Source organism: Aegilops tauschii, chromosome 4 (assembly GCF_002575655.3).
Source record: "Aegilops tauschii subsp. strangulata cultivar AL8/78 chromosome 4, Aet v6.0, whole genome shotgun sequence".
Lineage (NCBI taxonomy): Eukaryota > Viridiplantae > Streptophyta > Magnoliopsida > Poales > Poaceae > Aegilops > Aegilops tauschii.
In genome coordinates, this window is record NC_053038.3 from 523473193 (window position 1) to 523491831 (window position 18639).

At 48.4% G+C, this 18639-nt stretch overlaps 3 protein-coding genes across 3 annotated transcripts; 2 read left to right on the plus strand and 1 right to left on the minus strand.

The window, feature by feature from the left end:
• The first annotated feature begins 1104 nt into the window (after positions 1-1104).
• Positions 1105-2292, plus strand: LOC109747408 (heat stress transcription factor C-2b-like). Its single transcript, XM_020306474.4, has one exon. The coding sequence runs from the start codon at positions 1200-1202 to the stop codon at positions 2028-2030; it is 831 nt and encodes a 276-aa protein (XP_020162063.1). The 5' UTR covers positions 1105-1199; the 3' UTR covers positions 2031-2292.
• Positions 2293-12345: 10053 nt separating this feature from the next.
• Positions 12346-13841, plus strand: LOC109747410 (heat stress transcription factor C-2a). The gene has a single exon (XM_020306475.4). The coding sequence runs from the start codon at positions 12767-12769 to the stop codon at positions 13586-13588; it is 822 nt and encodes a 273-aa protein (XP_020162064.1). The 5' UTR covers positions 12346-12766; the 3' UTR covers positions 13589-13841.
• Positions 13842-15024: 1183 nt separating this feature from the next.
• LOC109747400 (basic transcription factor 3) lies at positions 15025-17675 on the minus strand. Its single transcript, XM_020306466.4, has 6 exons — positions 17527-17675; positions 16963-17030; positions 16420-16568; positions 16273-16329; positions 15681-15719; positions 15025-15509 (listed from the first exon to the last, which is right to left on the minus strand). The coding sequence occupies exons 2-6, from the start codon at positions 17028-17030 to the stop codon at positions 15289-15291; spliced, it is 534 nt and encodes a 177-aa protein (XP_020162055.1). The 5' UTR covers positions 17527-17675; the 3' UTR covers positions 15025-15288.
• Positions 17676-18639: the final 964 nt, after the last annotated feature.

Below are 18639 nucleotides of genomic sequence, written 5' to 3' on the forward strand. Positions count from 1 at the left end.
ATCCTTAGAAATGGTCTTGTTTGAAAATCCTAATCGTAAGGAACTCAAAGATGTAAACATGTCGTAATTAGACTTTACATTCAAAAGATAGAATAGAATGAAGTATTGAAATCATGTGAAAAAGTATGAATGGATAAAGGCATCTCCAACGGCAATCAGCGGAGAAGCCTGCAAATGTTTGGATTGGAAGGTCCAGAGGCACTTTTAGGCCTTTAACACAAGTCGTCACATGTCCGCGAAATGACCTGGACGAGTCCCAAATCGAAACTGTGAACAAACCAGGGGGGATTAGGAGGAGTCCAAATTTTGGGGGGTTTGGTTGGATGGTCCAGATGTGTTCGGGAACTTTTTTTAACACAATAGACACATGCACTCATAGATACGCACATACACTGATGATATGAACGTTCGCACGGACACACTACCTCATAAGCATCTTCGAGAGACTGAGCCGACACATCATCTTGAGATTGATGAAGTGCCCACGGACGCCTTTGTAGTCAACTGAAAGTCATCTCCCATTGAATGCACGTCGCCGAAAGGCTTGAAATAAATCCAAAACAATACCAGCACCAATGTTAAGTTTAGAAGTGATACCCCGTTGGGATGGGATACCGTTGTCCTTCTAACGATCCAAGGATTAAAAAACATTCAACAACATGTTGGAAATGCTATTTAAGGAGTGGTCGGCGTGTGACACAAGTGCTGCATGACTGATTGATGTGACACAGTAGCTTCTAAAATACCCAGTTGGGTCCCGCCGAACTTTGCACCCCTGCCCGCTCGTTAACCCGCTTCTGTATCTGCTTATAGTATATAACAAAACAAAATAAAAGAGGGTAGAGAACAGGAGTCGAGATGAGTAAACGAATGGAAAGCAGATACGTACCAGCTTTCAACTTAAGCATCGCCACTTTGCTTGTCTGGGCGCAAGGAGGAGTGCCACCTTCCCCCCGCTCCCATGTCGACTCAGCGGCCGGGAAATCCCGCCGCCTGCGAGGAGCCGCCGCGTGCGCAGCCACGCGTCCCTCCACCTGTTGCCCCTCACCTGTCGGCATCCCCTGCGCTGCGTATATACACCTCGGCAGCTGGGCTCGACACGACACAGCTCCTCCCAGTCCGTCCCAATCCACTCCCCGCACGACACCCCGCTCGTTCCCCAACAAGCAGCAAGCAACGCATCTTCTTGCCGTCTCGTGATGATGAGCGGCGGCGTCAGCGGCGTGGAGTCGTCCTCCTCCTCGGGGAGTTGTGGTGCGGCGGGGGTGGCGCCGTTCGTGGCCAAGACTTACGGGATGATGGACGACCGGGCCACCGACGGCGTCGTCGCGTGGGGGCCCGCCGGCAACAGCTTCGTCGTCGCCGACCCCTTCGCCTTCTCGGAGATGCTACTGCCCGCGCACTTCAAGCACGCCAACTTCTCCAGCTTCGTCCGGCAGCTCAACACCTACGGCTTCCGCAAGGTGGACCCGGACCGGTGGGAGTTCGCGCACGCCTCCTTCCTCCGCGGCCAGACCCACCTCCTGCGCCACATCGTCCGGCGCCAGAGCAGCAAGCGCGGCAAGGATAGCAAGGAGGAGGACGACGACGACGGCAGCAGCAGCGCGACGGCGCTGGCCATGGAGGTGGTGCGGCTGAGGAATGAGCAGAGGGCCGCGGAGGAGCGCGTGGCGGCCATGTGGCGCCGGGTGCAGGAGACGGAGCGCCGGCCCAAGCAGATGCTCGCCTTCCTGCTCAAGGTCGTCGGCGACCCCGACGTGCTGCACCGCCTTCCGGGCGAGGGTGCGGGCGCGGGGGACAAGAGGCCGCGGCTGCTTCTGGACGGCAGACAAGAGCAGAGGATGTCCGTCGACGGCGCGGGGGTGGGGGTGGTCGGGCTGTCGTACCACAATCACAGCAACCTGAACCTGGAGGAGGCCTATGTGCTGGAGCCCGGCGTGGACTTGTACTGCGCCGGAGGCGACGCGCAGGCGGACGGCGGCGGCGGCGGACACCCGCCGTACGCGTTCCACGTCGACAGCGGCTACTGAGTACTGACTGCGTGCGTGAACGCTGTCTGTGTGTTGGTTCGGCATCTGTATTGTACTGTATTTCGATTGTATTTTGTGGCTCTGTGGAAAGAGATTTAGGCACGTGCAGATATATATATATATAGTCAGCTACCAGTCAGTCAGTCAGGTTCTTCGTTGGGTGTGCACCCAACTGACTGACAGTCACTGACTTGTGTAGCATTCGGCTGTACAGAGAAGTTGTTGGAATTTTGCTTGAAGAAATAAATCGGATTTTTCCTAAGCACGGGTGTTTATTTGTACAGACGCTTAAGCTCTTCTGTAGAAATAGGCACTGATTTTTTAGAAAAAACTGATTTATTTTTTTAAGCACCACCTCGACCATGGCTCCATTGCCGGTGCTTTCGATTATCTCGACATGAATGCAAAAGACTATCACCTTGTTTGAGCAACTCATCAACTGCTTCTACAACCAACGCATCCAGACTATTACCTTGAGCAACTCGTCGCCCTTCTCTATAGTCAACGCATCTATAGCTATCACCTTCTTTGTCGCCTCGCTCGTCGGCCTTCTTATAGTCAACGCATCTATGGCTATCACCTTCTTTGTCACCTCGCTTGAGCAACTTATCGGCCTTCTCTATAGTCAATGCATCTATGGCTATCACCTTCTTTGTCACCTTGCTTGAGCAACTCGTTGACTTTCTTTAGTCCACGCATCCGCAACACGATATCGTTGACGACGCTCCTGCAATGACTGCAGGGAGCCATTGCTTGGCCAGCCCAATAACCACACGGGCGCATCATACTGACGCCAGCCTTTTCTTGTTTTTTTCACATTTCCATTTTTTTATATTTTTTTCTTATTATTGTTCATATTTTGAAATTATAAATATAAAATAAAATATACTTTTGATAATTTTACGAAAAATGTGAATCATGCACTAAACTTATATAGGAAAATGTTAATCATGTGTTCAAAAAATTGTTGGTGAGATTTAAGAATATGGCAAGTATTTAAGAAATGTATGTCATATATAAAAAAATATGGTCCTAACATATAAAACAATACTCCTGTAATTTAAAACTGTTTGTTAGATTAAAAAAATGCATGATACATTTTAGAAAATGTCCACAAGTTTAAAAAATATGTTTATATTTTTTTGGAAAAATGTATACAATGTAAAAAAAATATGTATTGTAAAAAAATGTTTCGTGCTGTTAAAAAATGTATGTGACATATTAAAGAGAAAAATCCAACGATTTGAAACACTTTCCTTGACATTAAAAAAGACAATGACAAAATGTAAAAAGATATTCCTTTAGGCTAAAATAATAGTTATTACCATTAAAAAAATGTATGTGACATTTAAAAAAATATTCAAGTGTGTCTATAAAATGTCCGTGAAAATTTTAAAATGTTTATACAATGTAAAGAAATGTTCATGTACTTTAACAAATGTTTATTGCCATTAGGAAAATATACAACATGTATTCAGAAAATATTACTGTGTATTCAGGAAACTGTTCAAAATATGCATGTTAAAAAAATTGTACATCATGTGTTTGAAAACTGTTCAATTTTTTTACGTGTGAACTAAAAATATAGGTTGTGTACAAAAAAAGTAGAAATGTGTTAAAAATCAATTAAAATTGACAAAAAAGAATACGAAGGAATAAAAAAACAAAAGGTATAGCAAAGAAAGAGAAAACCAAAGAAAATGATGAAAAAACAATGTTAACGAAGGGGGAAATCCAAAGGAAACAGTTAAAAATTAAAAGAAAACTAAAAACAAAGAAACGAAGCAGAGAAAGTGAACTGCAGCGACACATGACGGCAACAAGCGACTATGCTAATGGACCAGCAGATTCGCTCGCCCGTAGGCAATTCCTAATTGAAATTGGTACGGGCGAGACATAGCTCTGGTGCCGCAGCCATCGTGATGGCCGCCTCGCCTGTCAACCAAGCCTGCTTAGAGCATCTCTACTAGTACACCTATTCTAAAGCATAGAAAAGTGTTTGAAATAAATTTTAGGGCAATCAAAAGCGTTTTTTTGCTTCAAAAAAGTGGACTTCTAAGCGTCGCCCTACAGTACAGCAGTCGCACGATATGTTTGTTCTTCATGATTTGCATACATATTGCAACAAATCAACATAAAAATCATCTAAATTTAATCAAATAAATAGTAAAAACATAACAAAAAATTCATCAATCAATAACACCAAATTATTACATAGTTGATCAATCCAAAACATCAAAGTGAACACGAACTATTCATCAATCTTGTTGCCCATGCCATGTCCACCACCCCTACATGAGATCTTTTTGAATTAGCTTGGTCGTAGTGGCAAGAATTATATACCAGTATCATGTATATCATAATAATGTATGATACTATCATTATAGTACATAGTATCATAAGTTGATATCTTAGATAACCCAATTTGTTGTTTTGCATCACATTCACACATAGTAGCACATTGTGTAATAGGATACTGTATCATATCATGATACCCAACCACAACCCTCTCTTTATTTAATTATATCTCATCACATCTAAAATTCTAGTTGGCAAGAACGATACTCAAGTCATCTTTTGGCCGGTTAATGAATCATTGGGCCTTATATATTTCGCGAGCATTTAACTCCAAAACTATTACAGATAGACCACATGAACTGCTTCTTTGTGCATCCGATGAAAACATGATAAACACCATCGTGATGTTGGTTGATGAATATAATCATCTAAGTTTCGAACAGTCTTCTACCATTGGTGGTATAGCTCATAATCTTTCTGAAGAATCAAACGCAAGATGCATAGCTCAAGCTCAAATGCATCACAATTCATAATCCTTTTCGTCAAAATTCCTTCGAGCTCCTTCATCTTCATCCTCCACAATCATGTTTTGCATGATCACACATGTTGTCATCATCTTTCACAAGGTCTCTAGATCCCCAGGTCCTCGAACAAATGCAAATCAAGCTTGGGGCATTCCAAATGCCCTCTCCATATCCTTTCCACCTCATTCTTTCTTTGGGAAAAGTGAGCTCTTTTTTGACCAACTGGCTCAGATATGGTCTTGACGAAGATCACCCACGGAGGATAGATATCATCAACCAGATAGTAGCACATACTGTAGTCATGACCATTGATGGTATAGTTGTACGGTGGAGCTTGTCCTTCAGTCAACCTAGCAAACAATGGAGACCGTTGCAACACGTTGATGTCATTGTGAGACCCAGGCATGCCAAAAAAAGCGTGCCAAATCCAGAGGTCCTGTGATGCAACTACTTGAAAAATGATGGTGGGCTTCTTAACATGACCCTGATATTTGCTCTTTTAGAGCATATGGGCAGTTCTTCCATCTGCGGTGCATGCAATCAAGGGATCCGAGCATACCTAGACACCCTCTTTCTTCTGAGAGTGCCAATAGCCTTTTGATGTCTGTAACAGTTGGTTCTCTTAAGTACCATGGTGCAAACACCTTGACCACCGCAGTAGCAAACCTCACCATGACAACTCTGCATGTGCTTTCACACTTTTAGAGGCACTTGTCCCATGAATCTGCGACGGTGCCATAGGCGAGCATCCTCAATGCAGCATGCACTTCTGGTAACCATGGGATCCAATTTTTGCACCGACATTCTTCTTCACGATGAAGTAGTCATCATAGTCCCGGACACCATTGTAGAGGCGACGAAAACATTTATCCGCCTCCGAAAGCGCATGCAAACATTGTTCGTGAATAGAGCATCCAGGGCAAAGTAAACGTCCATCAGTGCCAAATGCCCTCCCGTCCTCTTCCGATTCAACACTGGATGTCCCTTGATTGATCCCTTGAAATTCAACATTGATCATCTGCATGCTCTGTGTTTGCTAGGACCTCATGCATCATCACCATTTCATCCTCATATTCATCATTTTCATCGGGCGAGGAAGACTCCCTCAAGTTGATGTAGAAGTACTTGTCGTCAGAATCCATTGTGTTCGCTTCGAAGTATCAAAGAAAATAATAAATGTCAACACTGTGACATTTGGATGGACACTTGTGGCCCATGGTGTGTGATATGGACAACAGCTGTAGGGGGGATCGTGTAGGCAAAGAGCGCATGGTTCCCGGGTGCAGCGGCGGAGGTCTGGCAAGGTCTGGGCGAGTGGTCAGGGTGGTAGAGCGGCGGTGTCGGCCTCGGCATGAGCGGATACAAAAGCATGGGGCAAAGTGAGAAAGACACAGGCTTTGGTTGGAGTTTTGAGTGGGTCGAGGGTGTCAGAGGCCTACACGATGGAGGTCCAGACTCCCGTGAACGTCCCCAGCTTTGCATCCAGTTGCTTGGAGTCGTTTGTGAATGTATGCGACATTGTAAAAAAATGGTCCGGCACATTGGTCAAGACATTTGTTGGCGTTAGGGCATCTCCAACGCCGACCCTCAAATCGCCCGCATACGTCCGGACTGTGTTCAACGCGGGCCTGTATCGGTCCGCCGAGCGGTCCGGGCGCACTTTTTCCCGCAAACCGAAGACAAAGTGGGGGGGGGGGTTGCAGGCATCCAGACCACTGCCACACCCGCTCATGACTACCCTCGCCCACAAAAAACTCCTCCCTCGCCCGCGTGTGTTCCCGCCCGTCGCCAGCTGCACACATTGATGTTGGGGAACGTAGTAATTTCAAAAAAAATCCTATGCACACACAGGATCATGGTGATGCATAGCAACGAGAGGGGAGAGTGTGTCCACGTACCCTCGTAGACCGAAAGCAGAAGCGTTAGCACAACGCGGTTGATGTAGTCGTACGTCTTCACGATCCGACCGATCCAAGTACCGAACGCACGGCACCTCCGAGTTCAGCACACGTTCAGCTCAATGAGCTTCACGGGAGAGTTCCATCAGCACTACGGCGTGATGATGGTGATGATGTTGCTACCGATGCAGGGCTTCGCCTAAGCACCGCTACGATATGACCGATGTGGAATATGGTGGAGGGGGGCACCGCACACGGCTGGGAGAGATCAACAGATCAACTTGTTGTGTCTAGAAGTGCCCCCTGCCCCCGTATATAAAGGAGCAAGGGGGGGTAGGCGGCCGGCCAAGGAGGGCGCGCCAAGGGGGAGTCCTACTCCCACCAGGAGTAGGGACTCCTCCTTTCCTTGTTGGAGTAGGAGAAGGGAAGGAAAAAGGAGAAGGAAGGGGGCACCCCCCCCCCCCTCCCTAGTCCAATTCGGACCAGTCCATGGGGAGGGGTGCGGCCACCCTTTGAGGCCTTCCTCTCCTTTCCTGTATGGCCCATTAAGGCCCAATACGAATTCCCGTAACTCTCCGGTACTCCGAAAAGTACCTGAATCACTCGGAACCTTTCCGATGTCCGAATATAGTCATCCAATATATCGATCTTTACGTCTCGACCATTTCGAGACTCCTCGTCATGTCCTTGATCTCATCCGGGACTCCGAACTACCTTCGGTGCATCAAATCACATAACTCATAATACAAATCGTCACAGAACGTTAAGCGTGCGGACCCTATAGGTTCGAGAACTATGTAGACATGACCGAGACACGTCTCCGGTCAATAACCAATAGCGGAACCTGGATGCTCATATTGGCTCCCACATATTCTACCAAGATCTTTATCGGTCAAACCGCATAACAACATACGTTGTTCCCTTTGTCATCGGTATGTTACTTGCCCGAGATTCGATCGTCGGTATCTCAATACCTAGTTCAGCCTCGTTACCGGCAAGGCTCTTTACTCGTTCCGTAATACATCATCCCGCAACTAACTCATTAGTTACAATGCTTGCAAGGCTTATAGTGATGTGCATTACCGAGTGGGCCCAGAGATACCTCTCCGACAATCGGAGTGACAAATCCTAATCTCGAAATACGCCAACCCAACAAGTACCTTTGGAGACACCTGTAGAGCACCTTTATAATCACCCAGTTACGTTGTGACGTTTGATGGGCATCTCCATAGCCCGTTGATTAGCCGCGTCGATGTGAGACTTTCTCCTTTTTTGTCTTCTCCACATAACCCCCATCATCATATTCTATTCCACCTATAGTGCTATATCCATGGCTTGCGCTCATATATTGCGTGAGGGTTGAAAAGGCTGAAGCGCGTTAAAAAGTATGAACCAATTGCTCGGCTTGTCATCGGGGTTGTGCATGATGTGAATATTTTGTGTGGTGAAGATGGAGCATAGCCAGACTATATGATTTTGTAGGGATAACTTTCTTTGGCCTTGTTATTTTGAAAAGACATGATTGCTTTATTAGTAGGCTTGAAGTATTATTGTTTTTATGTCAAATGATAGACTATTGCTTTGAATCACTCGTGTCTTAATATTCATGCCATGATTAGACATATGATCAAGATTATGCTAGGTAGCATTCCACATCAAAAATTATTTTTTTATCATCTACCTACTCGAGGACGAGCAGGAATTAAGCTTGGGGATGTTGATACGTCTTCGTTGTATCTATAATTTTTTATTGTTCCATGCCAATATTCTACAACTTTTATATACTTTTTGGCAACTTTTTATACTATTTTTGGGACTAACATATTGATCCAGTGCCCAGTGCCAGTTCCTGTTTGTTGCATGTTTTTGGTTTCGCAGAATATCCATATCAAACGGAATCCAAACGGGATAAAAACGGACGGAGAATATTTTTGGAATATTTGGAGAATTCTGGAAGAAAAATCCACGCGAGACGGTGCCCGAGGTGGCCACGAGGCAGGGGGCGCGCCCCTGACCCTCGTGGGCCACCCGTAAGGTGGTTGACGCTCTTCTTCGGCCGCAAGAAAGCTATTTTTTGGTAAAAAAAATCATGGCAAAGGTTTCAGCCCAATCGGAGTTACGGATCTCCATATATATACGAAACGGTGAAAGGGCAGCAGGGGAGAACGCAGAAACAGAGAGAGACAGATCCAATCTCGGAGGGTCTTTCGCCCCTCCCATGCCATGAAGGCCAAGGACCAGAGGGGAAACCCTTCTCCCATCTAGGGAGGAGGTCAAGGAAGAAGAAGACGAAGGGGCCCCCTCTCCCCTTCTCTTCCGGTGGCGCCGGAACGCTGCCGTGGCCATCATCATCACCGCAATCTTCACCAACAACTTCACCGCCATCATCACCAACTCTTCCCCCCCTCTATGCAGCGGTGTAACCTCTCTCTTACCCGCTGTAATCTCTACTTAAACATGGTGCTCAACGCTATATATTATTTCCCAATGATGTATGGCTATCCTATGATGTTTGAGTAGATCCGTTTTGTCCTATGGGTTATTTGATGATCAAGATTGGTTTGAGTTGCATGTTTTATTATTGGTGCTGTCCTATGGTGCTCTCCGTGTCACGCAAGCGTGAGGGATCCCTGCTGTAGGGTGTTGCAATACGTTCATGATTCGCTTATAGTGGGTTGCGTGAGTGACTGAAACACAAACCCGAGTAAGGGGGTTGTTGCGTATGGGATAAAGAGGACTTGATGCTTTAATGCTATGGTTGGGTTTTACCTTAATGATCTTTAGTAGTTGCGGATGCTTGCTAGAGTTCCAATCATAAGTGCATATGATCCAAGTAGAGAAAGCATGTTAGCTTATGCCTCTCCCTCAAATAAAATTGCAATAATGATTACCGGTCTAGTTATCGATAGCCTAGGGACAAATAACTTTCTCGTAACAAAAAGCTCTCTACTAAAACTAACTTAGTTGTGTCTTCATCTAAACAGCCCCTACTTTTTATTTACGTGCTCTTTATTATCTTGCAAACTTATCCAACAACACCTACAAAGTACTTCTAGTTTCATACTTGTTTTAGGTAAAGCGAACGTCAAGCGTGCGTAGAGTTGTATTGGTGGTCGATAGAACTTGAGGGAATATTTGTTCTACCTTTAGCTCCTCGTTGGGTTCGACACTCTTACTTATCGAAAGAGGCTACAATTGATCCCCTATACTTGTGGGTTATCAGTCCCCGACAACGACGACCCCTCGATGGAGGCGGGCCCTGATGCGCCGGAACCCGCGCCTGTGCATGCCGACTTGACCATGGAGCAGGTGCACTAGGACTCCGCCATGGCGGATGAGAGGCAGGCTGCTCCGGCTCCTATGTCAAAGCAACACCGGCTGGAGGAGGGTCAAATCTACGGTGAGCGTGCAAGCGAGGAGGTTGTGGTCACGGCAAACCCAAACTTCGTTTCGGAGCAGCATGCGCTCTACGAGGTCGCGCGTGCTCAATGCGCCGCTCGCAATGAAGTCGCAGTGCAGGCGGCCGCGGCCACACAAGCGTTGGCAACGTAGGTGGCCGAGGACGAGAACGCCGCCAACTGCGCGTCCTACCCGCTGCAGTCCAACTTTCGGAGGCACATGTGGCAGGTGGACAGCGACGGACCGCCTACGTCCATCATCGACCTCACGTCCACCAGCACCGGCGACGGAGAGGTCACGTTTCTCCTCCGAAGATGAGTAGGGCAAGGGAGGCAACATGGCATGGTGTTCCAAGTGTGCCGATCCGTCTTCCTTGTTCTACTCTTCCTCGCTGGAGACCACACCTTCACTTTATGGGTCTTAAACCCCGCCGCCGCCCATGGAGAAGGCATATGGAGGACGTGGTCGTCGTGCAGAATAGAAATGAAGTGGACGACAGTTGCCGCTGTAGGACGGGTTTAAGTCCGGGTTTCCTTTTTTCCTAAATGTTCGAAATGTAATGAAAATCCGTCGTGTTTGCATGAATCTCATCCGGTTTATATGAAAATCCGTTGTGTTTGCGTGAACTTTGTCAGGTTAGTTCAAACACTGAATGGAATGTCTACGGGCAGCGTTGGATGTCCGGCTCCCACATTAGTGCCTGGTCCGTGTCCGCCAATAGACGATGGACTAAATTTGGGGTCAGCGTTAAAGATGCCCTTAGCTGGAGATGCGCTGAGCCTTTTCTCTTTCATAATTCATCCATCAACCTTTGTATATTCAGATAAACCAAAATCAACCTTTGTATATTGTCTTCTGGGCCTAGTGGCTACCCAAAGAAGCAACCCAGTGGTAGTGTAGTGGTTGAAGCGAAGTACTCCGGGGAGGGATCTTTCTGTTCGGGATAGGGCGCTCCATCGGCTCGGTTTGGTGGCCGCCTGTCCCCTTCCTTTTCTGTACTGCGGGGGGACAGGGCTTACCTTTTTACGCCAGCCGCTCGATCGCACTAGTGGGCAGTCGGCCGCCCACTAGACGCATCCTTCAATTTTTTCAGTAACATCCTTCTTCGAGATGAAGTAGTCATCATAGACTGGACACCATTGTAGAGGTAATGGAAACATTTTCCCACGCCCTAAAGCGTTGGCTAATTTTTCCATGAATAGGGCATCCAGGGCAAAGTAGTCGTCCATCAGCGTCAAATTTTCTCATTCTCTCTTCCGGTTCAACACGCAATGTCCCTTAATTGATCCCTTGGCATTCAGGACATGATCCTCGGCATGCTCCATATCTGCTAGGAACTCCTGCATCATCACCGTTTCCGATCTCTCTTCCCTCGCCGCCGCCGGGCAAAACCCGTGCGGTCGACGGTGGCGGCGGGGCCCGGGCAGTTCCGTAGCGACGAGTAGAAGTGAGCAGCAGCGACGATGAAACTCCGGCGGCACCGCATCAGCCTCTGCGTAGATGCGGCGGTTCATAGCGCTAATAAATAGCGTTGTTGGACCAGCAGATTCACGCAGCAGTACAGGAGAAGCAGCACAAGCAGATGCGGGATGTGCTGCTCGCTTCGATCTGGTGCACGCGGGGCGTGGTGTCGCCTCGGAGCGGCTCTTGCTGGCTGCAGCCGCCACGAGCACCAGCCCGGTGTGCCTGGCGACAAGCTTGACAGAGGTCACGCGCAACCCGGCTATGATGTCCATGACGGCGCATGAACGCTGCAAGGTGTCGTTCTCAGATCCGGCCATGGCGTCCGATGGGCCTGGGCGGCACTCTCTCCTGTGAGGTGACTGTCTGGTGTAGTGTGCTCCGCCGCAGCGATGGTCCGTCTAGTGGTCACTTCGGCCTACGTATGGCGGCACCCTAGCTGCGGATTGTGATGGTCACGAAAGGTCTTTGTGATGGTTTCTTCCTCCAGATCCAGTGACTACTGTTGGTGGTTTATACTGACGACATTGCGAGATGCACGCAGAAGGCTTCTTTATGGGTTTCAGTGTCTCTCACTTCAGTCAGTCAGTCAGTCTTCGATAGTGACATGCAATCTATGGACGGCGACTTGACGCAGAGGGAATAGTTGTGCAGTAACGAGGGTGATTTCTAGCCAAAAATGTTTGCTTCGAAGTACCAAAGTAAATTTTAAAAAAAATGAACACTTTGGCTTCTGAATCGTCAGCCTTTGTACATCATCATCAGATCAAAAATAATCAACATTTGTATATTGTCCTCCGGGCCTAGTGGCTAGCCCAGTGGTTGCGCCGTACTCAGCACTGCCCCTGTCCACAAGTTAACCCGTTTCCTCGGGAGCCCAGCTGACCACAGAAATAGAAAGCGGATACTTTGCTTCAACTTGGCCGCTTTTGTCAGACTCAGCGGCCACAAAATCCCGCCGCCCGGCGAGCGCCTGCCGCGTGCGCCACCACGCGTCACTCCACCTGTCCCCGCTCCCCCGTCGACATCCGGCCTACATAGACACGGAGCAACACACCTCGGCTCGACACATCTCCCTCCCAGTCGCAGTCCATCCACTCCCCGTCCGTTCCCCAACCAGCAACAAGCAAGCATCTTCTCTCCTTCCGTCGCGACGATGAGCGGCGGCGGCATCGAATCGTCCTTCTCGGGGAGCTATGGCGTGGGCGCGGCGGGGGTGGCGCCGTTCGTGGCCAAGACGTACGGGATGGTGGACGACCGGGCCACCGACGGCGTCGTCGCGTGGGGGCCCGCCGGCAACAGCTTCGTCGTCGCCGACCCCTTCGCCTTCTCGGAGATGCTGCTGCCCGCGCACTTCAAGCACGCCAACTTCTCCAGCTTCGTCCGGCAGCTCAACACCTACGGCTTCCGCAAGGTGGACCCGGACCGCTGGGAGTTCGCGCACGCCTCCTTCCTCCGCGGCCAGACCCACCTCCTGCGCCACATCGTCCGGCGCCAGAGCGGCGGCAAGCGCGGCGGCAAGGAGGTCGGCGACGAGGAGGAGGATGAGGAGAGCAGCAGCGCGGTTCTGGCGATGGAGGTGGTCCGGCTGAGGAACGAACAGAGGGCCACCGAGGAGCGCGTGGCGGAGATGTGGCGCCGGGTGCAGGACGCCGAGCGCCGGCCCAAGCTGATGCTCGCCTTCCTCCTCAAGGTCGTCGGCGACCCCGACATGCTGCGCCGCCTCGCCGGCAGCTCAGCCTCAGTTAGCGGCCTGGATGAGGGCGCGGAGGAGGTCAAGAGGCCGCGGCTGCTCCTCGACGGGGACGGCGCGGGGGTGGACGGGCTGTTGTACCACCACGGCGGCAACCTGAACATGGAGGAGGCCCTGGTGCCGGAGCCGAGCGTGGACATGTACTACGCCGGAGGCGACGGGTTCGGCGACGTGCAGGCGGACGGCGGGCCGCCGTACGCTTTCCACATGGACAGCGGCTACTGAGGGCCGTGGGTTCGGCCTTGGGCGGCTGGTGTGCGTGCTTCCGCCGTCGAACACCCGCCCGAATTGCTCTGCTCTGTGTGTATGTAGAGAAAGGAGGCTAGATAGGGGTAGGCTCTGACTTGTGGCTGTACTGTAGAGGAGATGGAATCTCAACCTGTGAGACGTATAGTATTTTTTTCTTTTACTGTGTTTTAGCCCAGCAACTTTTTCTTTTTTTGCTTGCTTGATGAAGATGAAGTCCACATGATCCGTAGCTGATGGAGTGCTGTTTGGAAGATCAACCTTTTCCTTTCCCCCTTCCCATCCCACTCTGTTTTTTCGAGCAGTAATGGTATCTTGACCAGACAAACTTCTTCTGAATATTTGTAGTGATTTCTTTACATATACTTCCTCCGTAAAAAAAATATAAGAGCGTTTACATGTTATATTTCTTTGTGGAGGGAGTACATGTAATGGACCGGGGATGTTTGATCCCCCGATGATCTAAAAAAAACTTAATTTCGGTTGATTGCAAGAAAACCAGTAAAATCATCAGAAAGGAAAAAATTACAAAAAAATCTGAATATTTTCTATGACATACATTTTCTAGGGAAATTGCTAGTCCTTTATTACTTAGTACACGACCTGTTCCGACACGATAACGTCACGAATACACACAAACATGAATAAACAACGGAGAAACATTCAACCAAGAATGCAAATTATTTGCACAACCTTCCCTAGCAAGAATATGAGCAGCTTTATTCGTTGTCCGTTTGAACCAAACCGTCTTGCGCTCATCTACCCCAGCAATCAAGTCTTTGATACTCCCTTCATAAAGAAATATAAGAGCGTTAGATCCCATTTTCTCTCCAACATCACCGCTCCTGAGCATGACAGAATTATCGGCGTGTTGGCGAAGCGTGCAACTGACAGTTGAAATGGGTGCGGAGAAGGTCATTCTCGAAACGGATAACCAGATAGCAGTCAGGGCGCTAAATTCTGAAGAGCTCAGGTCGCTCTTATAATTCCTTACAAAGGGGGTCTCTCTCTCTCTCCACCCGCCCTCCCCTGAACCACCCCTCTGGGCCCCCGCGTTGAGTTTTTTCTCCGGCAAAGCCCCACCGCTGCCTCCACCCTGAACCCTAAGGTAGATGATGGGGTGATGACGGCGAGCGTCTTCCTTCTCTCCAGCGAGGTCCTTCCTTCTCCTTCCTTCATTCAAAAATCAACTGATCCAAATTCAAAATTCAGCTGACTGACATGTAGCTAAACTGATTATGTTATGGCCTGATCCAACAGTAATGACAAATCTTTTTTCATCTCAAGCTCAGTACAGCTATCGCTTGTCATTCTCAGGTAGAAAAGGAAATAAACCTCTCAGCGGCACTTCTACACAAAATCACAAGCAATTTCCTGAAAATTAACTGACACTGATTGGACCTGGATGGCACACATTTCTGAGAACACCTATCGATCAAACATTGGAACTGTGCATATCAAACACTTTGGAATGGTAAACGATAATTGTCGTAAAACTCAGTTCCGCCGTCGGTTCGGACAGAACCCACGGCCGAGACAAAACCAACCGGAGGAGCGCTAGAAATGAAAGATGGGCCAGAGTTCTCACAGGACCATGTCTCTGGCATATACAGTAATAAGATGCCAATCAACCCTGAACCAACAAGGAACCCTTCACAACAATGAATGGCGTGACAAGGTTACGACGACTCTTTCTTCTCCTCCGGCTCCGCTTCCTTCTTCGCCTCGGGTTCCTTCTTCTCCTCTGCCGCCTCTTCAAAGGTCTCTCCTGGGACGAGCTCTGGGACATCGTCATCATCGTCCTGGGCAGCACCGATGCTGGCGCCGCCAGCCTCACCACCAGGCATCTGCTTCTGGAACTGCTCAGCAAGCCTCCGCAGGTTGTCCAAGTTATCCGGGCCTGTAATCATGGAATTTCCTATTGAGACATGGTATAAAGGCGCTTGGTTGGTTCAGATGTTTTACTGTCTTTTGATTCAAGTATCACCGTATTCACACAATGTGCAAGACATTTCTCCAGAACAAAGGCAGTTATGACTAGACTAATGTGAGAATGTAAAGGGGGACATACCCAGTTGGTTGATAATTGTCGGCAGTAAATCTTGCAGCTCTGTAAACAATAAAAGCCAAAGATGAAATTGCAGTCTCGTAAAGTCAAAGAATGTAGTGCTCACCAATCACAAGGTACAGCTGGAATTTAATTGTTCGGTTTGCATCAACTTTTATTGCATATGTAAACCAACTTAAAGAGGAACAAAAATTAAAAATATATAGTAACTAAGCCTGTATATAGTACTTCCTCCGTCCCAAAATAAGTGACTCAACTTTATACTAGCTTTAGTACAAAGTTAGTACAAAGTCGAGTCAATTATTTTGGGGCGGAGGGAGTACCTCATGATATCATCGTTAGTAAACTGTAACATTACTTTCAAAACATAATGAGACTACTAACTTTGATTTACAAAAGTCATGTACAGACAGTTCAAGTTGATAGCATATGCCATCTACATTATAATATTTATGTACCCATGAAACTTAAAAGTAGATGCACAAATAAAGATCAGATCACTGCCAATGCAGCATATCTTTATCTATGTTGCTCCAGAGAAAGAAGGCTACTTAATGAAACAATTAAGCCATGAAGATTTTAAAGCAGGACTTACTTTTCGTCTGTGGTGTTCCACTGACTACCCATGTGTTTGCGGCAATTGATGCTTGCACTGCAGGAAATCAAGAAATGCCAATGTTAGAACAGATGTGCAAGTGGATCCTTAATTCTGCAAACGAAATGGTACAACATGTCATTTCACCTTTCGGGTTCTGAAATTGGATGACAACGTCATCCTTGAAAATATTGACCTCTTCAATACCAGGAATGGTGTTCACTCCTACTCTTTTCAAGGTGCTCTGGAGCCTCTTGTCATCGGTTGTCGTGGTCTTGTGCACTGCCTTCTTCTTCCTGTCATCAGTGGAAAACTAAGTACTATAACAAGAGGAGAAATGACTCGCAGTTTTGCACTCTTAAGCTCAAATGCATCCACTAAATGTCAATTACTGACAGAACAATTTAGAGATGTGACAGAAGTATGTTAGGATGATGATCTATGCTTAGCTAGCATGCTTCGAATTTGGCATTTCTAAACAGGATATCAGCAATAATGGTTCACAGGGCACAAATTATTCATTCTGAGGAGACATTTTAGGCCTGAGACAAACGACTTACACAGGTAAAATGGATATCTGTAGAACAGATAACATGCTGAAAGCGGGAAACGCTACTGCTCGTATCAAAACCCGAAATCAATGGCAATAGTGATGGACGATAGTACTAAAGTTAACATCTGAGAAAGCACCTGCGCACGCTGCCCTTGCCGCCGGTGCGCACGGCACCGGCCATCTTCTTCAGCTTGTCGACATTCATCTGCACAACACATACAAGCTCTTGCGTTAATAATAAGAAGACAGGGGAAGCAAAAAAGGGATCTCCCAGCATTCTTAGTCAACGACATGGCAGTGTCCAGTCACTGACTAAACAGACCACGTATGCTCTTCAGCTAAGAAGCAGAGCCATGGCGCAGCTGCTAGTTCACAAATCTAGCAGCGGGCGGTTCATCCTACCCTACAGACACCGAATCCACCCAAAAGACAAAAGACAGAGCAGCCAGATCGAATCTCACGAGCGCTCACTCCTCCGGCGCCTGCCTGCCAGTCCGCCGGGCAAATCCAACCTAACCCATGGATGGAACCAAGACGGCAGCCAGCGAATCCACAGGCAGGACAGATCGACGGCGCCGCACCATTCCTCTCCGTCCATCGGCCCGCCCGCCCGCGCGCCACGCGATTGAATCAAACTAAAAGCTGCGGCGGCAGAGCATAGCGCCGCCGGAGGGAGGAGGAGACGGGCGCTGGGGTCTCACCTTGGGCAGGCGACGACGGCGGCGGCGGCGGCGGCGGCGAGGGGAATGGGGGGATTAGTGGGAGAAGATAGGGGTCGGGAGGCCAACCACTGCGAAAGGGGACTTGCTTTCCTCCGCTGTGCTCGGTGTTAGGGTTTTATCAGCCCAGGGGCCGATCCTGGCCGTCCGATCCGGGTTGCACGTGGGGGAGGTGAGGTCCTCTCTCCTCATCACTTCTCATGTGTGCCGGCCAAACTATGGCCTCCCAAAGTTTTGGCTTCCGCCCAAACATGCCTTAAGTCAAGGTAGCACAAAGAACACAAGAAGTAAAAAGTGCATCCAGCTCACTAGACCATCTAGCGGCGGCTGCAAGCACCGGGGAGAGCCCTCATCGGAGCCGGACAAACCTTATTTCACCCCATAGGACCAGCGCACCAGAACAGTAACCGCCGTCAATGAAGAGAGGTATATATCAGAAGGATGCAACTTCTAGGCACACAAACACAGACGAACAAAGACCGGATCCGCGTGGATCCACTGAAGACAAACGTCGACCGAATCCCGTGAGAGCTGTCGGAGACAAACCTCCACAAACACTCCGACGATGCTAGAAGCACCATCAGAACCGGGGGCTAGGTGGGGAGATCTTCACAGAGCCGCCGCCGCCTTGACTCTCTAAGCAGCACACATCCTAACAAAACTAAAAAAAAAATTAAAAATAGAGTCCTCTTGCCGGCAAAGACCGGGATACACCTTGCCTCCATGACCCTAAGACCACGGAAGGCGAGGTTGACCGCTGCCGGCGCTGACGGGAGGCACAAGAAACCCTGGCACTTGGGTGCCTTGCATACGAGGGTAAAGAGGTAGGGCTGTCACAAACACACCTCGTGGAGCCAAATAATTGAGCATGTAGTTTGTGTACATTTGCTCCTTTATTCATCATTTGGTCATGCCGTAAAAACATATATTATGTAAGAATTCATCTAGAGACAGATAATAATAAGACTTAGGTGGCAAAAAAGGCGTAAATGGTCGTGGCTGATGCACTCGCCGGTGACGTATAATCTTTGAGGCACCTTCCATCAAAAGCTATTTTACCATAGGACGCACTCAACCCAATTGAAGAAAACCAAC